Source organism: Syngnathus scovelli, chromosome 2 (genome assembly GCF_024217435.2).
Source record: "Syngnathus scovelli strain Florida chromosome 2, RoL_Ssco_1.2, whole genome shotgun sequence".
Lineage (NCBI taxonomy): Eukaryota > Metazoa > Chordata > Actinopteri > Syngnathiformes > Syngnathidae > Syngnathus > Syngnathus scovelli.
The window spans coordinates 12,250,760-12,275,874 of record NC_090848.1 but is presented as its reverse complement, the minus strand read 5'-3'; the positions used below and the strand labels follow the sequence as shown (position 1 = coordinate 12,275,874).

Genomic DNA, 25,115 nt, shown 5'->3' with positions numbered 1-25,115 from the left:
ATTTCTACATTTTTCAACCGATTCAACCCATTCCAACTTTATTCACTTTGGTCACCTCATCCTTACCATATTCACCCCCTTCACCCCCACTTCCACTATGCTTACAAAATTCAACCCTTGACCCCCACTTCCAGTGTGGCGGCCATCTTGGATTGACCCTGAAGTGCTCCCAATGAACCTAGAATGAACCGGAAGTGGCCCAAATCAAACCGGAAGTGACCTTAGGTAAACAGGAAGTGATCTTAGGTAAACCGGAAGTGACCCCAAATCAAACCGGAAGTGACCTTTTTAAACCGGAAGTGACCTTTTTAAACCGGAAGTGACCCCAAATAAACCGGAAGTGACCTCAGCTGGACCGGAAGTGCCTCTAATCAGACCGGAAGTGACCCAAATGGACCGGAAGTGACCCAAATCACCCCGGAAGTGACCTTATTTCAACATTAACTGCCCTAAATAGCTACATTAGTCGCTAACTTTTGCATTTTTTGTCCGATTGAACCCATTTCAACATTTTAACTCCAAAAGTGAACCTCCTGAAGCTATTTATTTTCGTTTTGTTCCAAATTTCAAAATATTTTGGCGCAATTGCTTTTTCTTTTAATTCCCATTCATTCTCTATGGAGATTCAACATTTGCTCTCACGTCTACATTTTTTAACCGATTCAACCCGTTCCAACATTCAACTGTTCATCTTTTGCCTACCTATTCCACAACCTCCCACTTACCACAAATTCCAAACTTCAAATTTGAAATTCAACCAAATTCTCCAAAATTTAGTATTACACTTCTATTTTCCACATTTCTCAAGAAATTCAACTCATTTCAACATCATTCGGCATCATTCCCCAAGAAGTGATTCAAAGTCTTCGCCTTCACACGCAATTTCTCCAGAAATTGCATTTTCTAGTTATTATTATTATTCTTCTATTTTATTCTCCACACTTTTTTGTCCCGCTTCTTCTTCCACATAGTTCATCCGATTCACTCCGTTCCACTTTTGATGTATTCCAAATATTCACGAGATGAGCGCTTCCATTTTTCTCGTTCCGAAAATTTTCCGATTTCGCAAAATTCGCGAATTTACGACAAATTTTTCCCCATTCATTCTCAATGGCAGATTCGACATTTCACATTTACGTCATTCCCCTTTTAAATTCACCTCATTCAGCACATTCAAACCACATTCGGAATGATTCTCGACATTCCCAAAATTCCCAAATTCAAAAATTTCACGTTTTCACGTTAAAAATTCCGACAAAATTTCACGAAATTTCGTTTTTCACCTCTAATTTCTACATTTTTCGACCGATTCAACCCGTTCCAACTTCCAACTGTTCATCTTTTGCCTACCTATTCCACAACTTCCCACTTACAAAAAAATTCCAAATTTTCAAATTTGAAATTCAACCAAATTTTTCGTAATTTCGTTTTTCTACTCTAATTTCTACATTTTTCAACCGATTCAACCCATTCCAACTTTCAACTGTTCATCTTTTGCCTGCCTATTCCACAACTTCTCACCTATCAAAAATTCCAAAATTTCAAATTTGAAATTCAACCAAATTCTCCAAAATTTCGTTTTTCTACTCTAACTTCTACGTTTTTCAACCGATTCAACCCATTCCAACTTTCAACTGTTCATCTTTTGCCTACCTATTCCACACCTTCCCACTTACCAAAATTTCCAAATTTTCAATTTTGAAATTCAACCAAATTCTACAAAATTTGGTTTTTCTACTCTAATTTCTACATTTTTCAACCGATTCAACCCATTCCAACTTTATTCACTTTGGTCACCTCATCCTTACCATATTCACCCCCTTCACCCCCACTTCCACTATGCTTACAAAATTCAACCCTTGACCCCCACTTCCAGTGTGGCGGCCATCTTGGATTGACCCTGAAGTGCTCCCAATGAACCTAGAATGAACCGGAAGTGGCCCAAATCAAACCGGAAGTGACCTTAGGTAAACAGGAAGTGACCTCAGGTAAACCGGAAGTGACCCCAAATCAAACCGGAAGTGACCTTTTTAAACCGGAAGTGACCTTTTTAAACCGGAAGTGACCCCAAATAAACCGGAAGTGACCTCAGCTGGACCGGAAGTGCCTCTAATCAGACCGGAAGTGACCCAAATGGACCGGAAGTGACCCAAATCAACCCGGAAGTGAACTTATTTCAACATTAACTGCCATAAATAGCTACATTAGGCGCTAACTTTTGCATTTTTTGTCCGATTGAACCCGTTTCAACATTTTAACCCCAAAAGTGAACCTCCTGAAGCTGTTTTTTTACGTTTTGTTCCAAATTTCAAAATATTTTGGCGCAATTGCTTTTTCTTTTAATTCCCATTCATTCTCTATGGGGATTCAACATTTGCTCTCACTTCTACATTTTTTAACCGATTCAACCCGTTCCAACATTCAACTGTTCATCCTTTGCCTGCCTATTCCACAACTTTCCACTTACCAAAAATTCCAAAAATCAAATTTGAAATTCAACCATATTCTCAAAAATTTAGTATTACACTTCTATTTTCCACATTTCTCAAGAAATTCAACTCATTTCAACATCATTCGGCATCATTCCCCAAGAAGTGATTCAAAGTCTTCGCCTTCACACGCAATTTCTCCAGAAATTGCATTTTCTAGTTATTATTATTATTAGATAGACGGACTTAGGAAGAGTTGTTGCTTATTTTAAATACATCTCTCTTTCTCAGTATTTATTTGCATTTGTATTGTTTTAAACTATTGTTTATATACATCTGAGACATATGAGAAGGTGGATGATTTCTTCAAAACCTTGTGGAAATCTACAAAGCTAGTATTACTCTTGATAGCCCAGTTTGAAAAGAACAAGTGCCAGATCTTTGAGTTATATTTAATTCCAATAAGCGGTGGATGTCTGGATGGAGAATCTCAACAAAAAAATATTTATCTGTTCAGCACTTAGGGGGCTTTCCACAGATTATTTGACAGAGGGTTGAATTTTAATGATACAAACAGAGAAATTAAGCTGCTGTTCACATGAGAATTCCACCCATTCTTTCTCCACACTGTTTACGCTTTACACCCAAGCAATTTAGTCTGTGAATTCTTGCGATCCCCTGACAAGTTGCACAAGTTATAATGAGTAGGCGGGGTGGGGACTTTGTACCAGCGAACCAGAGATGTGTGTGACAGAAATATGGATTGGGAGTGCCTTAAATGTTTGAATTCATCCTATTATTAGACTTGCTATCTTCTTTTCAGCAATTCTTGGATTCTTGGATGAAGGGGTGGCATTAACTATTTATGTTTGAGGTTTTTTATAGCTAACTGCCCTAATGCCTCTCACATTAGGCCTCACACAAAAAGTTCAAGTTTTAATAAATAGATATTAAAACTTTAACTGATATTAATAGTGCCAATTAAGGGAGCATAGCATAAAGCCATGCATCATTTTGAAACTGCCACAGCATTTCTGTTACTTCCTCGTGCCCTTGCATTTTCCTCTGCTGATAAGCGTCCTTTTTTTTTTCCTGTAAAGAAACCTTAAGAAAATACTCCTGGAAGCTTATATATCTGCAGGACGGCATTTAAAAAAAAATATATATATATATATATATATATATATATATATACGCTCGTTTTTTTCAACATTTTTCATGACCTCCTCAAAAAAGCATGGCACGAGACAGCTATTAGCAACAAGACTTTCCCCAACCACACTCTTCAGAAAATGTTGTGGTGATGAAATGCACCACCATAAAGTTTATGTGGAGGTAAATGTACAAACGGGAAATGAAACCCCTTTATAGACGTCTCAAAACAGTTAACAGGAGCAAGCTAACAGACAGCTAGTTAGCTCCACAAGGATGGATGCAGCCTATGAAAACGGCAATAAATCATCTGGTAGCCCGTTTGGAAATTACTGGGAGCAAAGCCAAAAGATATGAGACAGTGGTCAACAGCCAGACCTGATCAACAAATTAATAAGAAATGAATGTCTCAACACCCAGGAAAAAAAACAGTCATGGACTGTCTGCATCAAATAACAGGACATCCAACTGAAAAACACATTTGGTCATTTGGTTCTGTATTAAAAAAATGCTAATTGAACATAAATCTAGTAGGGTTCTTAGCTCTGCAAACTCGGGTCAGTTAGTGGAGCCCAGAGCTCTAATTAAACATGGTGAGGCAGCATTTAGCTGATATGCTGCGCGCAAATGGAATAAGCTGCCAACATAAATGATGTTAAATCCAGTTTAGCATCCCCCCCCCCCCCTTGTTTCGCAGATTAGTCTTGCAAAGCATCTTTAAAATAATGTTATACAATCTTGTTCTTCCACTTTTCATTGTTTTAGTCATTTTAAAATGTTAGTAAATGTCTTTACTGGGCTTTAAATTGACTTCAACAACTTTGTTTAAATGTTTTTAAATGTTATACTTTCAATTATGTGAAGAACATTGAGTTAACTCGTCTATGAAATGAGCTATATAAATGAGACTACCTTGCCTATTGTACTCTCTTCTTTTCACAAAAGGTACAATAGAAAGCAGCAAACAGCTGCAGACATTATGTAGAACCATAATGGAACTGTCATCATAATCAAGAACCCATCCGTAGACCATGAGACACACAGACTTTCCATAATCAATTCACTGAATACAAGTGACATGATGGAGGTCTGATGGACCATCCATGGCCGTGATTGATGACTAATATTACTTGTCAACCACAACATTGTTCCCTCACGAGTGTCAGGTGAAACCTTTTGTGTTTTAGTTAGCCATGAACGATTCATTTCGCTTTTTGAAGTGGAACCTACGCCAAATGGTCATGCCAATAAAGACATGAACAAGTCCATCTTTGTTACCAAGGTATCAAGTGCATGCAGGCTCTTTTAACCAAAGCTTCATTTCACAGGTGACTGGGAAAGTCCATGTGCATATTTGCAGGCACTATGTGACGGTGGATCGACAATCAAGACACAGCAAGAAATAGAAAACAGGGAGAAAAGGGTGAAAAGAAGAGTGCCTCGAAGAAAGACAGCAAGTGGTTCTGCTTCTTTGCTCCGGTGAGTCTCAATGTAATTGATTCTCAGACCTCAAGAGATTTCCCACTGTTCCTCTTCTCCTTGGTCTTCCTGCTTCTATTACGTACCTGTCCGGAGGACGAACGATCTACACATTACCCATGAGTACCGTTGATCGCGACACGCGTCAGTGTCTCCGAGTGCTCGGGGACTTGGTGGGCCCAGTGCAGAGAAGTTGAAAAAACAGGACAAGTCGATGGATAGTATAGGAAGAAAGAACAGGAATTCAAGTAATGATCCACGATAACAGTCATAGCTGTAGCAAAGAGGCTCGGAAATGTTACCGAGGCTCTCTGTCCATACATGGAGAGATTTGGCGTCGATTTATTTTTTGATACCCTGAAATAACGACCGATAGAGGTTGTCCAGACAGAGAAGGGAAGATGTACATGCTCATAAATGTTGAGCTCTCTTGACAGAAGAAGAATAAATGTAGACATGAGAGCATTTGGTGCTAGAGAGGATGATGCAAAAGACTTCAATGGAGAAAAAGCACAAAAAAAAAAATCTTGCGACAACCATTACACGACACTATTGTCGGAGGTTTGTGAACTTGAATGAACCCCGATGTAACCGCACTTTTGCTACCTTCACAAACACTCAAGCATTTGCCCCTCAGTGGCTCTAATTAAACAAAAAGATAATAAACTGTACAAAAATAAAAGCCTGGTTCTTGTCGTTCAAATTATTCTCACAGGTGAAATCCTGGGGGGGAGAGGTGTCACTCTTGGGGAGAACAAAAGCTGCCATTTTAATGAATGGAGCTCTTTATCTGGGCCTGAGCTACGAGTTATTACACATTGAGTGTCGGCTCTTTGCGGGAGATTCTGTTTCCACTGCAGAAGTGGGACTAGTGGCCAGGGGAAAGAAGAAGTTCATGTATTTGGTGCCTTATTTTGTAACAGGGTATGACATCTCTGGCTTCTATCCTATAAAAAGCCCCAAAGCATGGTCAAGTATCTCTGACAAGTGTAGCATTAGTGTGGAAGGCTGCTGCAACAGTGTATGAGAGTAACACCCAGTGGGATTTTTTATTTTTTTATTTTTTTCTTATGGGGCATTCATAGTGCCCAGTTGTACCTTGGATATGAACACAATCTTTTTACAGTAGTGACAATGGTGGAACTTTGGTTTTTCAGACATTCAGGAAAAAAAACTCAATGAATACATTTAATTCAATTTGTAGCACTGCTGTCATGTCACCCATATTTACTGTTCATGTGAATGCTATTTGATTGGTGAGATGATGTCACAGTGAGTAGCACCCAAGGAAACTGTCATCTGACTAGCACTTCAAAGACACGAAAAGAAGAAGAGTGAAACAAAATCAAATAGATGGCAACAATTACCATTATTATTATTCGTTCATACATCATTTTTAGCAGGGTTGTCATAAAACCCCAATGGCCGAGAGTCTTGTGCAGCCAGCAGTAATGGAGTAAAAACAATAAGTAGAAACAATTCTTTAAACATGTTTACGTTGGTTAACAGAACCAGCACTTCTGTCTCAGCCACCTACAGTGCATGCTCACTTGTGATTATTGTTGACGGAAAATATTTGTTACTATGGCACCTATAAAACTCAGATTCCTATAACAAATTGCAAATTTCGATTGAATGAAAATCGCTTTCGGCTTCATTTGTAGTCGGAAGCACCTGTTGACTCTTTTAAGATTGATGAAATGATTAAAAAGAATGAAGAGAACATTTTTTTTATCCAAGTTGTTTACATCTGCAAGAAATCATCCAAGGCTCCCTCCTCTTTTTTTTTATTAGACAGCAAAATCCAAGAGAAAGAGTGACACAGGTTCACCCCAGCCTAGAGGACTGAGCATCTTTAGGTCAGGTCAGTCTTGGGGGAACAAGAATCTGACTGCGATCCCCTGAAGCATCAGGCCATAATGTTCGGCTAGAATTATTTGCTGTGATTCCGATAAATATGACCACAACAGACAACATTAGGTTGGGAGACGCCGCAGAGCCATTGTACCTAAAATCTTAGTGCCCAAGGAAAACTGATAACAGCCTTTTAATGGGATAAAAACATCCAGTCCCATTCCCAGAATCTTCTTATCCTGGCTACCTGCAGGCAGCGCAGAGCTAGATGAGGATAGAGCCAGTCTAATCCTTCTGTTTCGCCTTTCTGTGGTTTCTTAGAGCTTCTCTGCTCCCCAGACGCAACCTGATGACTCTAATTGCCTTCCTCTGGCTGGAAGCATCGATGGGAAATGCTCAATAGATGTGAGCTGCAAAACAGTATTAAACCATGTAGAGGGTACATTCGTATTCACCCACATGTTAATGTCTCGTTATATACTTGGATGAACTCATCAGTAGACGCTAAAATGTTTAAGGGGCCCTCCGTATATATTGAGCATAACATGGTATAAGAATGATGTTGTGGAGAAAATATTATGAAGCAAATAATGTGTTAAAATGATACATTTGATGAATTAGACAGTTTGTTGTAACGGTCAAGCACTCACTTTTGCGTTAGAATTAATATGGTGGTCTATTTCTACTCATTTTATCAATTGGTTGTGGGAGAAATATAAGCGCTCTCAAATTTTGTGGGGCACAGACACATTGCCAAACTCAATATGCTCCCCACCCCTTGCCTGACAAATTTTCTGAAATAGATAGATAACTAAAGATTTATTGAGTTGTTGGGTCACACATACAAGTACCGTATTTTCCACACTATAAGGCGCACCTTCAATGAATGGCCCATTTTAAAACTTTGTCCATATATAAGGCGCACTGGATTATAAGGCGCACCTTCAATGAATGGCCCATTTTCAAACTTTGTCCCTATATAAGATATATACATTTGGCCCGCGGGCCGGACTTTGGACACGCCTGCTGTAGTGGCTCAATATTGGTCCATTTATAAGGCGCACCTGATTACAAGGCGCACTGTCGGCTTTTGAGAAAATTGGAGGTTTTTAGGTGCGCCTTATAGTGCGGAATATACGGTATACAAAAATTAAACAAAATAATTTCTGAATATTTGTCCAGTTTAACATCACAGACTATGAATAGAAAACAAGCAAACGCTACATGCATCAAACGCAAAATATTAATGTCAAGCGACAACAACGACTTGCTGTATAAGGTGGCGGTGCTGGAATTTGTCGATTTAGGGGGCGTGGTTATCGTTAACATTACAGCTTTAGGTGTTTACTGGCTAAATGCGAAGGCAGATCTTCGAGTTGTCTGAAGAACACGGAAGCAACAGCGACGAAAGATCAATCAAACAAATGCAACATGTCCCTGCGCCAGCTGTCACGCTAATTACCTAACGCCACTGTTATCTTTAGCATCAATTCTATGCTGATGTGCCAGGTGATAGTGGCAATGGCTGTGCGTGAATTCCACTTTCTCCTAACGAGCATCTGATTTCTATAGAGACCACAAACATCTTTCTGTAGTAGCTACAGACCTTCTGTATGTGGAGTTAAGCTGTGTTCTGCATTCATGCCCTTGTGCTATTGTGCTGGTCTAGATTTTAATGGTCTATGCAGTTTACTCTTCAAATATTTCCACATGAATTATTAATGGCCGACAAGGGTTTGTTCACTAAGAATTAGCTTAGGCTATAACATATGGGCCTAGCTGAGTGCGATGTGTCTCTCCAGAGTAAACGAGCCAACTGGAAAGTTGTGTAGCATTACTAACCCAGGTTGATATGCAGGTTTCTCTTGAGTGTCTTTAGTTTCCTCACTTGATATAAAATGGTAACGTTAGTCTGTTGAATTTATCCCATATCTGTACTTTAACAGCATGTTCATCACTTTTACTGCTTGTAAATGGGGAAATCCCGATCCTCCATTTTCAAATCCTTCATTTGGGAAAAAGCTAAATTCCCATTTTAGACTGAGGTATTAATGTGGAATTTTATCCCTGATACAATAGATGAGGAATTGTTCTTTATAAATGTTTCTTGGGATCGTTTTGACGATATCAAAGGCCGCAGCGACAAAGTAGTAGCTTACCTTAGACTGTGATGTTTTAGCATCGTTTACAGCTTTGGCTTTTATAGCTCTTAAACGAGATGGAAAGGCAATGCATGAATGAAGAAAACCTCAATTCCAAATTCACTTTGACAGCGTCTTAATTTTAATACACCACGTTGGTGACCTCTGGTGTCAAGGCTAGGGTGTCTTTCTCAAGGGTACCTGACAATAGTCAGATAGAAGAATACCTCTCCCTTTTTGTATCATGTCAGCAATTTGTAAGGAGTACATGGATGTTTTATGGTTTGTTGATTCTTTTTTTCACAATTCTGCGGTGCATTTCATCTGATCCTTAAATGCCTACAGGCTTGACAGAGTAGCGCCACTGATAGCCGTTAGAGGAATTATAGGATCTGACTTCATTAGCCCTGTTAGCGCTAAGCTTCTTTACCCTCACTCATGCCTGGCTTAACCTGCATACTGATAAATGGTGAAGTGGAGAGAAGCAAAAGATAGGCGGAGACAAAGAGGGCTGACACTAAAGCAGTGCAGGGACAAAGGCATTTAGAGCATGAGGCAAAGGTGTCAAACTGGAGTACAGAGGATGAGAAGGGGAAGGGCGCGGCATAGAGCGTGTGAACCTGAGGCAGCAAAGGGGATGAAGCTCAGAGTTAGTGGCTGACTCGAGAGGGATTTAGAAGGAGAAAGCAGCAAAACAATCAATTAACTCAGATCGTGCTTGATCAATGACTCATCTAGCACATCAACATTCCAAGTGGTTTACTGACAAGAGCGTGTTGGAGAATTAACACTGACCTCTATGAACTCACGAGCAGCCGCACGCATGTTTGAGTTAATATGTGCATTCAAGCACATATGCACGGATGCTTGTCCTGAAGTGCATTCATTTGGTTTTCTTCTCACCAGGAAGTCTCAACACTAAGTCTTCTGCTCCCGCCGCCAGCAGAGCTTTTTGGCCGGCTTAACTACGCCCACAGCCCCCCGAGGGGACAGCCCGTGACGGATGGCTGCGTGTGACTCCGATTCGATTCAGTCCATTTGATAAATTTATTGCTGGCATTTTCAAAATGAAATTAGTCCGATGTCGCAGAGAGACTGTTTTTGCAGCACAGGTGGCAGAAATATACTTCATGTGGCAAAGAGGAGGGTGGGGCAGTTGGATAGGGATGTCACGGCGAGGGGGGCACGGCAAAACTAACGAAGGAGGTCGTGTTATGACAAGCTCATGTATTAATCGTCTTATGGGTGGGGACAGAAGGAAAGGTTATTGGAAATCTGACTGCCACATGCCCTTCAGTCAAACAAGGAACAAGTAGCAATGTAGATTTTGAACAGTTGCGAGACAGACATCTATAAAGATTAATTGAGATGGATTGAGAAGTCAGCCGGAACAAATGTTCTACTATATCCATCATTCATACGCTAGCAAATATCAAATTCATATGCAAGCAGAGTCTTGTCGGTTCTATTTGTTGTTGTCCAAACTCTTTGCCCCAAGGTCTCGCGTCTCGTCAGCTCCATCAAAGTCATGTCTGTCAGTCATGTATGGACACACAAACAATATTTTTCACCACAGCGATAACACCGCAAGACTTGGAGAGTGTGTATAAATACTTCTGACTGAGTTGAATGGACAAAAGAAATCGGGCCAGCTATAGATGCACGGCAGCCACTTTAAGTGAGCACTCACTCATTGTCATGATGTGTGGCATTATTTATCTTCCTCTCATTCCGAAATATATGCGAGTGTGCCGGTGACGGGATGATGTACGCTATGCCGGCCCTTCAACATTCATCAGCCTGGCCAGCCTACATCACTTACCTTTATAGGCCTGTGTGACAGTGTCATATACTGCCTATCATCGCATATAAGAGACGGAAAACAGTCTGTGTGTGTCTGTATATGAGGTGGGGTGGGGGTCATGGGCATGATACACTTGACGCAAAAAAAATTGACTCTAAATCACTATGTACTGATATAACCTTTGAATTGTGCTTGGAATATTTGGAATAATAAACATGCTTGATTTAACATTTAACTTCAACTACCCTTTATGACTTTTGACAGAAGACATTAAAACTATAAGTAATAAATATAAGTAATAAAATCAATACAGACCTAAAACTTATTGATTCAAGGCACATTTGGATCATTTGCAAAAAATGTAAACACAGAGTCATACAGAGCCCTCTTACCTTTTTGTGATGACACAATGGCACCTGCAGAAAGAAGAGAGAAAACACACATGAATGAATCATGCTGTAGTATCCACACAAAATCCAGTCATCAAATACAGGAAAATGATTTTTTTTTTCTGATTTTACACTTGAGCCTGAATAAACATTAAAACAAATACCATACAGAAGGCGAGAGGTCCGCACACATAAAAGACTAAATGGCTGTTCTATATTCAGAAGGAAGCAACCAGGTGGAGGATGTGAGCAAAACACATGGCAGAGAAGCCTTAAGTAGAGAGGCGAGAGTGGCCAGACCTCTATCTCTTAAACAATTCACCCCGAGCACCCTTGGACACTGCTGAAGAGCACTGAGACAGAGCAAATCAAATCCTTTCGGAAAGCATTTTAGACTATTTTTTTTTCCGAAAGCCGACAATCCATTGCCGGCCCATGGGATGTGCTCTTGGGCAGACAATAATGCATCGCTGCTCTGTTTTTACAATACAGAGCTTTCTTTTTTTTTTTTTTTTTTTTTTTTTAAACAACTAAGGGATGTGTGTTTGTGAGAAAGAAAAATAATAAACAGTACATTGATCATGCTATTCTAATACCAGGTTGAGACTTGCATGTTTTGAAGTTTTCGAAGTGTTTGAGCTCATGGACAAAAAGTGACCGAGAAAATGTTTGGGGAGATTAACATTTTTCTTTCTAGATTTCAAGATTAACAAATGGGATTGCGAACAGGTCAAGGTGTACCCTAGCTCTCTTAGCTGGAAAAGGCTTCAGCTAACCCGTGACCGTGAGGGTACTTGATAAATGGATGGGTATCACTCAACATGGCACAGTCAAATAGATCTAGCCGTACACTATCAGGAGCACAAAGTATGACCAAGCATGTCTGACAAGGCCAAATCTTATGCAATCAGTCCCTCAGTGAAAGAAAAAAAAATGTGAGGAACTGTCATGTCATTGCCATGGCCCAAAACACTTCCTTCTCCTCTTAGTTGCAGTTTGAAAGCACCACACTTCACAGCTATATCAGCAGCATAAAGTGAATGAATTTAAAGCCTAATTTGAAGTGAATGTGTGAGTGACGTCCCGATTTGCCTTTGGGCCCGCGGCAGTACCCTTGTGGCTTGGAGTATTATGTAAAGTAGGCCATATGTCGACGCAGGTTTGCACATCCCAAAGGATGCGTGGAAGCCAAATAACATTTCAGCATGCCTGGAGATGGAAAAGTTTTTACGTAATTTGCAAACTAAGAAGAATAAATATACCGCAAATGTTTTTTGTGTCTTCTTTGTGGATCATGAATACATCTAATTAAGTTAAATGGCATACTATGCATAGTAAAGCATAGTCATCTCGAGATGTATATATTCATGATCCATTAAAATAACATTAATCAACCATGACTGAGTTGATACAAAGAAAACCAATAAACAAGTATCAAATTTAAACATGAAAAATTGGTCAATTAGCTTTGCACTAATTAAAATCGTGAGATTCTAAAGCACCAGGATGTACGTTTTCAGTGGTTGTCCTCTGAGTACCACCCAAATTACTGCTGACAATCACACAGAACGTGTTTGTGGTAAAGTAAGAAGATCCCAAATTAAAAGTCCTCTTTTGTGCTTGCACAAATCGTTTCTCACTTTTATTTTGGAAGAACACAGTAATCGATCGATCGATCGATCAATAAGCACCAACTCTATTAGCGAGAGATGCTAACAACAGCATCAGCTAATTAGTCAGTTAATTATATTTTAACACTTTTTTTGTCTTTTCAATGGTCCACATAGAGATTTAACTAGAGTAGCTGAACTGACTTCTGTGTTTCCCACACTGTAACGTTGATCTCCATGGACAGTAATTGGTACTCTTGTTTTTGACAAACCAAAAGACATTTGTGAGTAATGAAAGAAAGAACGAATCCATTTTGGTGCCGCAGCCCAACTCAGCCGAAATCACTTATTGGAGTCAATCACATACCACCTACACGCTAGTCAGCAATGTGAAGGACCACACAATTCATGGCTGAAGATTGATTTGTGACACGGTATCTGTCATTTCATAAATCTGGCTACCTCACTTTTGTACGGTGATGTGTTTTGTTACTCGGAACAAAAGACCAATTTTTTGATTTATGAATCAACATGAATTTACCTGGAAACAGTCAAATACATAAGTATTAATTTTGCTTAGCGGAAAAGGTAGGTTTTTAGGTTATCAATGTCAAGGTTTGACTTTATCAAAGAACAGATCCATTATTTGTCTCCAAGTATCTGCTTCTTTTGGAAAGACCAGTGCTGCTTCCATGGAGACCAACAAAGTGTGTATATGTACAAACCAGCAGAGAAACACATGTCACCTTTTGGACAGGGAATTTTGTCTTGCTGCTCATTACATACTAATGAGTTATCTATTAATGAAAATGGAAAGCATTTATTTTGTGAGCACAAAGGTTTCAGCTGGATTAATTACTGCACTGCAGCAGCAAAATGAAAACAGCAAGTGCAGCATCAGTCTTGTGTGGCACATTAGCCATTAGCCAACTGTTATCGACGGCTGGCAAATGGCCCTGTGTGACTCGACGAGGAGCAAAAAACTCTTGTACGAGCAAATCAAACTTCAGGAGGAGTGCACTTTTGTCACACTCTTAATTACCGGCTGCATTGGTGTACTTTTACTCACAGTAAATCACTTTGGACAAGAAATGACAAAGTAAAATACATGAGTGTATTGCTAATTTAATTATATTTGTTGATTTGTCAGTTCAGAATTCATGTCGTATTTTAAAATCATGGGGTATTACTTTGATTTGAGAGTATAACAATACAGATTTTACATGCCTAGTGTTTGTTGCTATGTTTTTTTTTCTTTTACGATTGAGTTGAGCCTATCTTTGGCATTTTGTCATGTTCATTTGTCTGTATTGCATTTCGAATTGGAATAAGACTCAATCTAATAGCCTGCTTAACAGCTTGATATCCCATCAGGCTCTCCTTGGAGAGGTCAGTCAGCAGGAAGGGGTACTGGGAGCGTGCCTAGGATCTGGTCGCCTCAACAGATGGTTCTTGATCAGATATTAGAGCTCGGGCTGCGGGGTCGGTGAGCCCCAAGTGTTCGGCTCTGCCCGAGGGAACTACCCCCGTTTAAACCGCCTTGCTATAGCTCGAGTTCTGGTGCCAGGCCATTGGCTCAGATTTGCAGCCAGACTGCTTGGACACTGGGATGATGACAGACTGCAATTCTTAATCTGAGCAGAACATAACTGTGGTTACGTACTTTCACTTGATCCGTTTGTCATGGGCCATTCTGATCGTAAAACGCACGATGATCTTCCAACCGTCATCTTGAATGAATGGATCGGAACCGCCTGCGCATTGAGTTGCCTTGTGTACGTAATGTGCTGCATAAATAAAACTGCCTCGCCTTGCCTGTTGCTCATCATGGCCAAGGACAGATCATTAAATTAAAAATAAATGGTAGCTTGAGTCTCATATTAAAATTGAAAATTTTCCTTTGGGAGCATTTTAAACTACAGTAAATCCTGCTTATACATCCATTAATCTGCAGCCTCCTACATCAATAAAGCGAGATTGAAAGAATGGGTGGTGGTGGGGGGGTGAAACAACACCAGAAGCTTTATTTTTGCTTCCCCTGCGCCAGTGGTAGTCTAAACAAAAACAGCTTTAGATTTGACCTTCACTTGCAGAACAGTGGTCCTCTCTCAGTTCTGACTGCCACCTGCAGATCAGAAAGGAAAGAAACCCTTCTTTCTTTTTCACATCCACTTTGTCTCATGAACATATACACAGCTATTTTATGTAGTGTATAATTTCCTGTGTTTTATATAGTTTCCTCTTCTATCTTTCACCCCATTTCTTGCTGTGAGATCTTTGCCTAGCGACACCCTTGGCAGGTCGGTCACTGAGTGAACAAAGCGTTATTTGCATATTATTGCGATACATTTCACTCTCCCCTTATCGTTTCTGATTCACTTTCTAGTTTTGCTTTGCTTGAAATATTATCATAGAAAAAAAATATAAAAAATGTGAAAGTGAACACAAAGGATTGGACATCTGTTCAGATTCAAATGGACACAAAAGTGAAAAAGGGCTTCAAACTGAATCTTTAGAGACAGTGTCCAGAAATAAAAATACATATCTGCTTTTAATCTTCCTCTTGAGGCCATGCATTATGCAGTATTCCCACTAGAGGTGAAAGGTTGCTATTTTCACAAAATGTTTATTGCATTGCTTCATATTAAATCAAACCACACAAATATTCAAAATGTAGTAACATCTCATTTTCACCCTTGGCGGTTTTTTAAGGACCTCAATAGAAACATAAATAGGATGCAGGGTGAAGAAAAGCTAATGATTTTTTTTTTTCCTAGTCACAAACTACAAAAACATTGTAGAGCACTTTAAGCTTATATTGAAGCAGCTATAAATATTATGCAAATGTTAAACATGATATTGGTCTCTTAATTCCCTTATTTGCATACAGATGTAAATGTAAATGTAAATGTGAAAATGTAAGTGGGATATAATATTAGGAAGAGCTAAAGGCTCTCATTATTACTAACTAAGATGATATATATCATTTTTCAATGTACAATTAATCTGTATTTATTCAGAAAATATAGTTCATGCATGTTCATGGTTCTTGCTCAGACACGCATATCTACACAAACACACACACACGCACACAGAATGAAGAAAGATAAAACTAATATGAGTGGCCACTAAGTAAAAGATAACGTCATTCCGAGCTTATACGGCGGTACTGATATCATTTGAAGATAGCTGGTGTCTTTTTTCATCAGTTACTTGCAATGAGGATTATTAGATAAGAACAGCATCTCTCAGAGCCATCTTAAGATTCGTTACGATACCCTTTCGAATCTTATCGCTGTTCTCTATCAATAGTAATCACTGAAACCTTGAAGAAGACTGGTTGAAACTTTTGGCTTGTAAAAAAGTGGTCAAGAAACAAGTATTCTTTTTCAACTGAACATTTCATGAAATGAATTAGTCTAAGGAAAAACGACACGCCGTGTTTATCTCGACATTTCTCGGTAATTATTTTATAAAAACTGTTTCACAGAATAGGAAAGAAATTGTTGCAGTATGTTGTAAAATAATTTATTCCAAAAGATGCTTGTAAACAATTACGTTGTGTTTTGTTCGACAAAGGACACACCTGCGCACTTCAAAATTTCAAGTGTGCAGCACTAACACTCGAAAACATTGCCTACATAATATTAAATTAGCGTACGCACTCTTTAAAATGTGCTAGTTTGTTCAGAATTACAGAGACACGGCGAGCTTTTGGAGCAAATGACGGTTGTATGAACAGAAGAAGAAAGATTTAGAGTCAAGTCAGTAAGAGCAGAAAGCTGTTTTATTGCTTACAAGGTGGTGACAAGTGCAATTAGCAGCTCCCTAACTCAGCTAACAAATAGATATTTTGATAATGAAAGAAAGGAACGTGCCAAGTGACAACAGGGCCTGAAAAGAAAGTGCATATCCGTACGGATTTCAGGTATATTTATTTGAAAGCAAAGCAACTGTTAGACATTTATTTTTAACACTAACGATAAACCCTTGGGGAAATGGATGGATGTTGACATGCTTTTCAAATGAAATTAAACTGTTTTCAAGAAAGGAACTCAAGTACTAAGAAATAACTTTTTCTTACGTCGGCGTTATTCGACTTAAAGGACGCAATAGTTGTCCTTGTGAACCATTTCTTTCTTCTTTGCTAAGGCTTTGGTGCGGAGGCGCGTTATCGTAAAGGAGAATAGGGTTGCGGCCGTAAGAATGATTGTCACTGCCGTCACAAAGCAGACTTCCAGCAAGTCTCCTTAGAGATAAGAACAAGCTGTCTATCCTGAGTTCACTGTTGTAAGGGTCGCTGTTCTTAATATGGCACATCTCGGATTGTCTGACAGTGTGTTATTTCTTTGACCAACAGCATTAATTTGCTTTCTGTTTTCTACGACAAATCCTTTAAATTGGGTACCGTATTTTCCGCACTATAAGGCGCACCAGATTATAAGGCGCACATTCAATGAATGGCCCATTTTAAAACTTTGTCCACATATAAGGTGCATCGGATTATAAGGCGCACCTTCAATGAATGGCCCATTTTAAAACTTTGTCCATATATAAGATATAAACATTTGGCCCACGGGCCGGACTTTCGACACGCCTGCTGTAGTGGCTCAATATTGGTCCATATATATGGTGCACCTGATTATAAGGCGAACTGTAGGCTTTTGAGAAAATTGGAGGTTTTTAGGTGCGCCGTATAGTGCGGAAAATACGGTACTTATGATGATGCTCCTGGTTATTTTGTTCATGGTTTCACAGAATTCCTAGAATAATATCTTGCTTACTAAGGTATTAGGTTACCTTATTTATATGAACATATAGAGTACATAACTCAAAGGGGGTCAAGTGCGGCACATGAAGCGGCCCATGTTAGATTTAATAGAATATGGATTCCTTTGCATTGTGATTGATCTGAGCAGGCCTGTGCACAGAACTTTGGAGAACTCAAAGTTGAAAAGAGGCCACATAGAACTTTTTTTTTAATTATTGTGGAAAGAATTTAAATATAACGTGCGCAAACTGGATAAGTTGTGGTCATTCAATAGAAATTCAAAGCTCCCTATTGAACAATTGGGTACGCAAATTGAGAACTCCTTTTATGGATATGGTTGAGGCAGGGGCAGAATCCAAAGACGATGGATGGCGAGATTGTGAAATTGTGATTTGTTTAAAGCTGCAAAATGGTAATCAAAACATTCTCAGAAGTACATCGCAGGCTATTGATGAGAACATTAATTTTAAATGACATTTGCTCATCCTGCACTCCCCTCCTTCATCCCCCACATATACTCAAGAACATAATTGACAGCTATTAAAATGAATGAGAATTTTTTTCATTTTTTGCTTGAACTTCAAAAGATGTTGCTAAATATTCAATGTATGTTTTCCATGAAAAATTGTGGGGTGATCACAAGAAGATAAAAATATTTACGTATATTTGACATAATATTGAAAACATACACGCAGGAATAAATAATGTTGCAACATAGCTCCAAACAGACTTTCACAAACAAGCAGATGCTAATTAAAAAAATAAGAGGGGGGGGGGGGGGGGGGGGGGGACAGAAGGCCACTATGTGCATCAAGGCACCCATAGCTTCACTTCTCTGCACGTACCTGGCTCTGAGTAAGTTCATTAAAACTTGCTATTAGGAATAATGTATTGGTTTATAAAATAAATTTTGCTTTGGCATGTATTATAAAATGTTATCCATATCTTTAAACCTGACTTTCAATTTTAAAAGGAATTGTATTGTGAGTAGCATTTTAAATATTAGTAAATAGATCAAAATTTGAAAAGCAGCAATTTCATTTCTCTTGCAAGACATGATTACAATCATAGCGGGCGCCATGCAGGGTTGGACAATTTAGCAATTTCAGGTTGGCTTATTTTATTTTTTGGGCCGTGGCTGTCTTCTAAAACCTGCCTAGCAGGATACTGAGCAATGAAAGAACCTGCTCTGAATTCAGTAACAAAAAATAAAGGTCACCCGTAGAGCACCTTAATCAATGTGCTTATTAAAAAAAAAAAAAAATTGCAATTATGAAGCAGCTCAGTATTGTATAGTCCTCTCGGCTGGAACCTCGGACCAGCAGTTTTGGAACATCATTCATTTTATGCACATAATAAATCAGGGGTCACCAATCTTTTTGAAACTGAGAGCTACTTCTTATAAACTGATTTCTGAGAAGTTCCAGTTTGATACACACTCAAAATAACAAAGAAATAATAAAACTCACTGGTACTTATTTTTGCCATTGCTATTGTTTTCGGAAAACACCACAAGTAATAAGATCAGCTCACTGAGCTATTTTGAGAACAGCCCCTAAAGCACAGCGGCACCCCTGTAATAAATGCTCTATATTGAGTATTTGGATATTTGGAATCATACTAATTAGTACCCATACCAAACTCAAATATATGATCTCGTGTGAGATGTTCATCCTTCCATTTTACTGCATAATGACAAGTGTTGGTCATTGGAAGCTGTCATCCGTCTGAGTTTCCACCGATAATATATATTAAAAACAGTACAAAGTCGATGAATGTTGTTTTTATTCACATTCAATTGGGGTTTGTTTTAGCGAATATTCTTACAGCGGTTCCATGAATATTCAGGGTAGGAGCAGATGTAGCCCAACTGCATGCTGCAAGGCACTAATGGGAAGCCTACTTTCCTATGTGCCTGTTCATTTTGAAGTGGTAATGGGCTTAAGGTGCGTGTAATTTCATGCTGATAGCGGATGTGGAAGAGTGCCGTACCTGAGTGCCTGGGATAAGGAAGCGGGACCCGCTTCTTGCCCAGTGCTACTGCTCACCAGCCGTGTTATCTTGTGTTTGATAAAGAAGCAGGTGTGATGCAGAAGTTGGATACTCAGAATCGCAGTAAAAGGGATGTCATTAAAAAACAACGAGATGAACTGTTCAAATTTAATTTAACCTGTTTAGTTGGAGAAACTATTCAGATGAGCTTTTCTTTTCTTTCTCTAATAAATGTATGCAAATAGCAGAATATGCAATGGAACTTTCTAAGTAAACAAATGCACTGGCTCCCGATTAAGTCAAACTGAAAAGCAAAAATCATGCAATAAGATTTGTTTATGTCGGAGGCTGGAAGGATGGATGACAGCCTCTGCGTCCTCTAAAGTCTCTTGTAGGCCACAGCTAAGTTCACCTTCATCTATCAGCTGCATCACCATGACCACTATAACTCATCACCTACACAACAAGATACGGAGTGTAAATGTGGAGGTGGAGAGCAAGGACGAGAGGGATAAAAAAAAAAAAAAAAATTAAAGATAAAGAAAATCGAGGATAGAATCACTGGTGCCCTTGCTTTGGATGCAATAAATGATGATTTTAATAAATAGATGCGCAGATTAACTCTCCACATGAAGATAAATAGTGTGAGCGCACACTTATGTTTAAAGCTTACATTACAGCCGACTCAATTGCATTACCCGAGGACACGTTGTCCGTCTTTATTGCGGCGGTCCTTGTCGATTTAAGTCGCTGATAAATTGATTATGCCTCAAGGCCACCTGCTGGGCACCGTCTGGCAACGATCAGACTCAATAGTAAATCAATAGCACATAAACCAGTCATCATTGCCCATAGTGACCTTATCAAGGTATATGGAGATATAGATCACAGCTCAAATCTGCTCAACCCAAAAAAGGTTAATACAAGTTGATTTGTCCTCTTGAGAAAACCTGGATAAATGTCAACATTTGACCATCAAAACCTGGCTTGTTTCATAATTATTGTAGGAAACAGAGGGGACTTGGCTGTCTTTGGAAAGAGATCGAGAGTATATGTACTCTCTAATGCCATTGCAACAGCTCTCATTTTCTATTTTTTTGTGTGTTTTTTTTAGAGGTAGCTGGCAGATCATCAACGTGTGTTGACATGTATGTGTGCATCTCTGCCTAAACAGGTGCTGCAGATCTCCTGAGAGGTGTTCCACATACAGTCACCTTGAGCCAAGGCTGTGTCTTAATACGAAGAAGTGCGGAGCATAGGAAAGACCATGACACATAAAAAGGGTGGGGTGGGGGGGTTGTCCGCAGAGCACACGACAAAGTACCGTATTTTCCGGACTATAAGGCGCACCGGACTATAAGGCTTTTGAGAAAATTTTCGGTTTTTAGGTGCGCCTTATAGTCCGGAAAATACGGTAAGTCGCAAGAAACAACCAATGATGATAAAGCTCACACACAGTTATTCGTGTGGTATCAATCGGTCTGCTTAATGAATAATTTTGAATGGACACTGAATAGACAGACGGACTGTTGTCTCTCCTTCCAACTTCCACCCTCACACTGTGCGACCAATGCACAAATGCGGTCACTGGAGCAGAAAGATGAACCGAGAAAGCAAGCAGCGGGAAATGCGCAACAAAAATAACCTTAGTTACACATTTGGTGTCATTTATGTACAGTGTAAATCCTACTTTAATTAAGAGGAGCAAAACATTAGCGGCAAATGAGCTGTGATAACTCCACCTGCTTCCATCATCCTGCTTCCCAGTAGCTCTGCTTTTGCTTTGGGAGGAGGGGAGGCAGTGCCATGCAGTGTGGGGATTAGGAGTGTGACACCAATCCAAAGCTAAAGACTAAAAACAAATTAGTTAATGGTGCACAAACAAAGAGGGAACCACATGCATCTGCTACTTGGAAAGAGTTGCTTCATGCAACGTGTTGAGAATTTAACAGGGAATTGTAAACAGTTAAGAATTGGAACTGGACTGTTTCCAAGCAGCTTGACTGTCATGGTACGTGCATTGAGGTTCTCTCAAAAAACTGAGTCCACAACTGGGTCTCAGAGGCTGTTAAGATGAAGGATTATGTGATAGCATTGGCTCTCTCATGGTGAGAGGTGCCTGTGAAGATGCAGAAATACAAAGTCTGCCGAGTAGAGATATGAGTGTGGAGATAAGAAGCGCAGAGGAGATTGGTCCTTTATCATGTTTCAGAAGAGTGAAAGATGAGAGCCCGCGTCTCTGGGATGAGACCTACGGTATCTATGCCGTCTGACACACCTGTCAAGTGACGTCTCTTAGCTGCTTCGGCAAACTCATCCGAGTGCTTAAGTATCTCTCGAGTGTTCTTTGTCATCTTCACAAGGAAAGTTAAAGCACCACTTTGTCATTTTCGTAACATGGTCCGAAAATGGAGTCGTAAACATGGCTGCCCCTAAAAGTGATTTTTTTCTTTTAATTCTCAACAATGTTCTCATCATCATCATCATCAATATGATTATTATCATTTGTATTTTGCCAACCATCCATAATCATAGAGGTGCAGAAATGTGTTGGGTCATCTTCACAAATGTCGACCAGCCCTTTAATAAATGCAGAATTTTTCCTATTGAGCTCTCGGAAATGGAACACAACCTGTTCTTTGTTATGTCATTCCATCTTCCAGTAGAAATGACTTTTCATCTAAAACAAACCCTGTTGGAGAAACTAAAAGCTGGAAAGGAGATCAAGTAAAAATTATTTGCTTGTTGGTCCGTGTAGATATGTATTTATTTTGGTTGTCCTGCCTGTGTCCTTGCAGGTTTATTAGATGACATTAGATGTGTACATTATTAAATTTTGTATTTCTCAAGATAATTCAGTTGGGCGAAGGTCAGCGTAGCGCCCTCTATTTATTAGCCGCCACTACTGCAATCAATCGTTTTGTTGTACAAAAGATCATTTGGCAAATAAGTGCACAGCTGCAGCTGTTGTAAAAATGTGCTCTATAAAAAAACAACTTTTATTGTATTGTATGGTATCGTATTTTTATACGTAATTTTATAACGCACAATTTGCAAACTCATAAATGACATTTGCACATGCTCCCTCCAGAACTCTTCTCTCTTAACCTTTGAATAGGTGACCTCGTCTGATTTATTTTATTTATTTGTCCCAATGATCATCGTCACACACACATCTGGGTGTGGTGAAATTTGTCCTCTGCATTTAACCCATCCCCATGTGATTTTGATCCATCCCCTGGGGGAGAGGGGAGCAGTGAGCAGCAGCGGTGCCGCGCTCGGGAATCATTTGGTGATCTAACCCCCCAATTCCAACCCTTAATGCTGAGTGCCAAGCAGGGAGGCAATGGGTCCCATTTTTATAGTCTTTGGTATGACCTGGCCGGGGTTTGAACCCACAACCTTCCAGTCTCAGGGCGGACACTCTACTACTAGGCCACTGAGCTGATGGGGAATTAATTAGCCTATTTCCTTTTGATGCATGGTCACTTTTCTGTATTATTGTTTGTAAACTACAAAGTAGCAGTCGACACCATTAAAGTATTTCATCTGCAGTTAGAGTAAAATGCCCAAAAAAGCATTTTAACCAATGACTTAATCCAAACTACCTCCGCTAAGAACATATTAAAAGCATTTCATTCTGCAGGCTAAACTGGGCAAATCAAAACCCCTCAAATTTCTCTTCATGTGCCCTCTGCCCCCTGAAATTGCTGTCTCAGATAAGTAATATATTCTGTGGAAAGGGTACATCTCCAAAAACAGGGCAATCACATTAAAAGCTAATGGGATACATAAAATCAAGAGCTCATGGGTGATGATTAATCAACTGATGAAAAGTACATGGCTTAAATCAGGTTAGATCAAATTAATCCCCAGTCAGCCACTGTTCTACTCCTCCGGGCAATTTAGTGCGAAAATACAATTATGGGCTATACGTTACACCTGACTGGTTCATCTCAACTCCAGTTTCTCTGGGGTACCACATCATGCCTGTACACCCGATACTGCATACCCCTTCACTCGGGAGTGTGATGATAGGGGCAAATTATGTCCCACCTCCTCTGGGATGTTACTTTTGCATGTAAGCTTGCCAAGTCAAGTGAAGTACGTTTTAATTATATTGTTTCAATCCAACACAGAACGGTTCCGTTCCAGGACTACACTCCTGACTTAAAACAGAAAGCCAACCACTGGCAGAGCGAGGATTTATTTTCTTTTGGGCGGAGGAAAAGATATCTCAGAACAGCGACAAAATATTTCAAACCTCCAAATTTTACCAAAAATGCTGATGGAGATTCATTTTATGTTTCCATGAGAAGTGATGGAAATGTGAAATTGAATTCCCATACAAACATTGGAAAATACCTAAAAGACAACTGGGGTCCAAGCATATTTCAGGGGGAGACAGTGCCCCAAGCTGCCCCCCTATAGCTCCGCCACTGAAGCCAAATGAATTCAACAAGGCATTTTTATCCCTTGGCACATTAAAAAAATAGGAGTATTTGTATTCAGAAAAATCTCAACATGCTGTGCCTTTTGAAAAAACGGCTGAATTATTGTAGAAAATTAATTGAAAAGATTATAATCATTATTATTTTAAGCATATTTTAATAGCACCCCGGTCACTTTTGTAAAGGTGTCACTCAGAGACTCACAATTACCTTCCAATGTCAAATCCATTTCTGTTTCTGCAACTCATCATGAAAACAGGGCTCTATATCCGGTCAGCCTTGCGAGGTCGAGAAACGTCCTCATTCTTGTAACATAAAACAATACTGCATCATTAATACATTATAAGGCGACTTTACGTATTGCCTCAGTCGGCATGCATCTTTCCATTATGCTGTCAGCCACACCCAACTTTTTCTCCTCAATCATCTGAACTTGAAAGAATAATGGCCAGAAAAATAGATACAAGCGGAGAGCTTTGGATTCGCATCCTGTTTTGAAATAGGCACTCAGGAAATTGAAATACATATAAATAGCTATGAAGAGAAAGTTTGTGTCCAGTAAAGGAAGGACACATGTAAAAAGCATTTTATCTACTCGTCTATTACAAAAAATCAAGTGCTCATTTTCTTTCAGTTTGCTATCATTTGGGAAAACATCTCGATATTAAATGATGGAAATGAAATTTCAAGAGGGACTTCAATGCATTTAGATTTCTCTATAGCCAACAACATCGGTGTATGGCTGAGTGTTTTATCATGTGGTCACTCACTTTCTACTCCGAGCTCTAAATATTGGCGATTTGTGGTTATTGATGTTTTTCAGCCTCATCCTGCTGACAAATGTAAAACAGCTTTCTTGTGTTAATGGCAAATAGATGATGTAAACAGACACTTCATGGGCGTCAAAGGGAGAAAACTAATAGCACGCCATTTGAAAATGCTGAGGGGAATCGGGGGAGAAATTATTGGATGGCGCAATCTGATGATAGAGAATTTCTACACTATAATCTTGCGCTCTGATCTTGATTCTTGCAAATCAATAT

At 39.4% G+C, this 25,115-nt stretch overlaps 1 protein-coding gene across 1 annotated transcript in view; it reads right to left on the bottom strand.

The window, feature by feature from the left end:
* LOC125989438 (cadherin-4) overlaps positions 1–25,115 on the bottom strand; it is a 158,817-nt gene that overhangs the window by 87,080 nt on the left and 46,622 nt on the right. Inside the window, exon 3 of the mRNA XM_049755822.1 lies at positions 11,252–11,275. Coding sequence (XP_049611779.1) covers positions 11,252–11,275 — 24 coding nt within the window. The remainder of the gene's footprint in view (positions 1–11,251; positions 11,276–25,115) is intronic.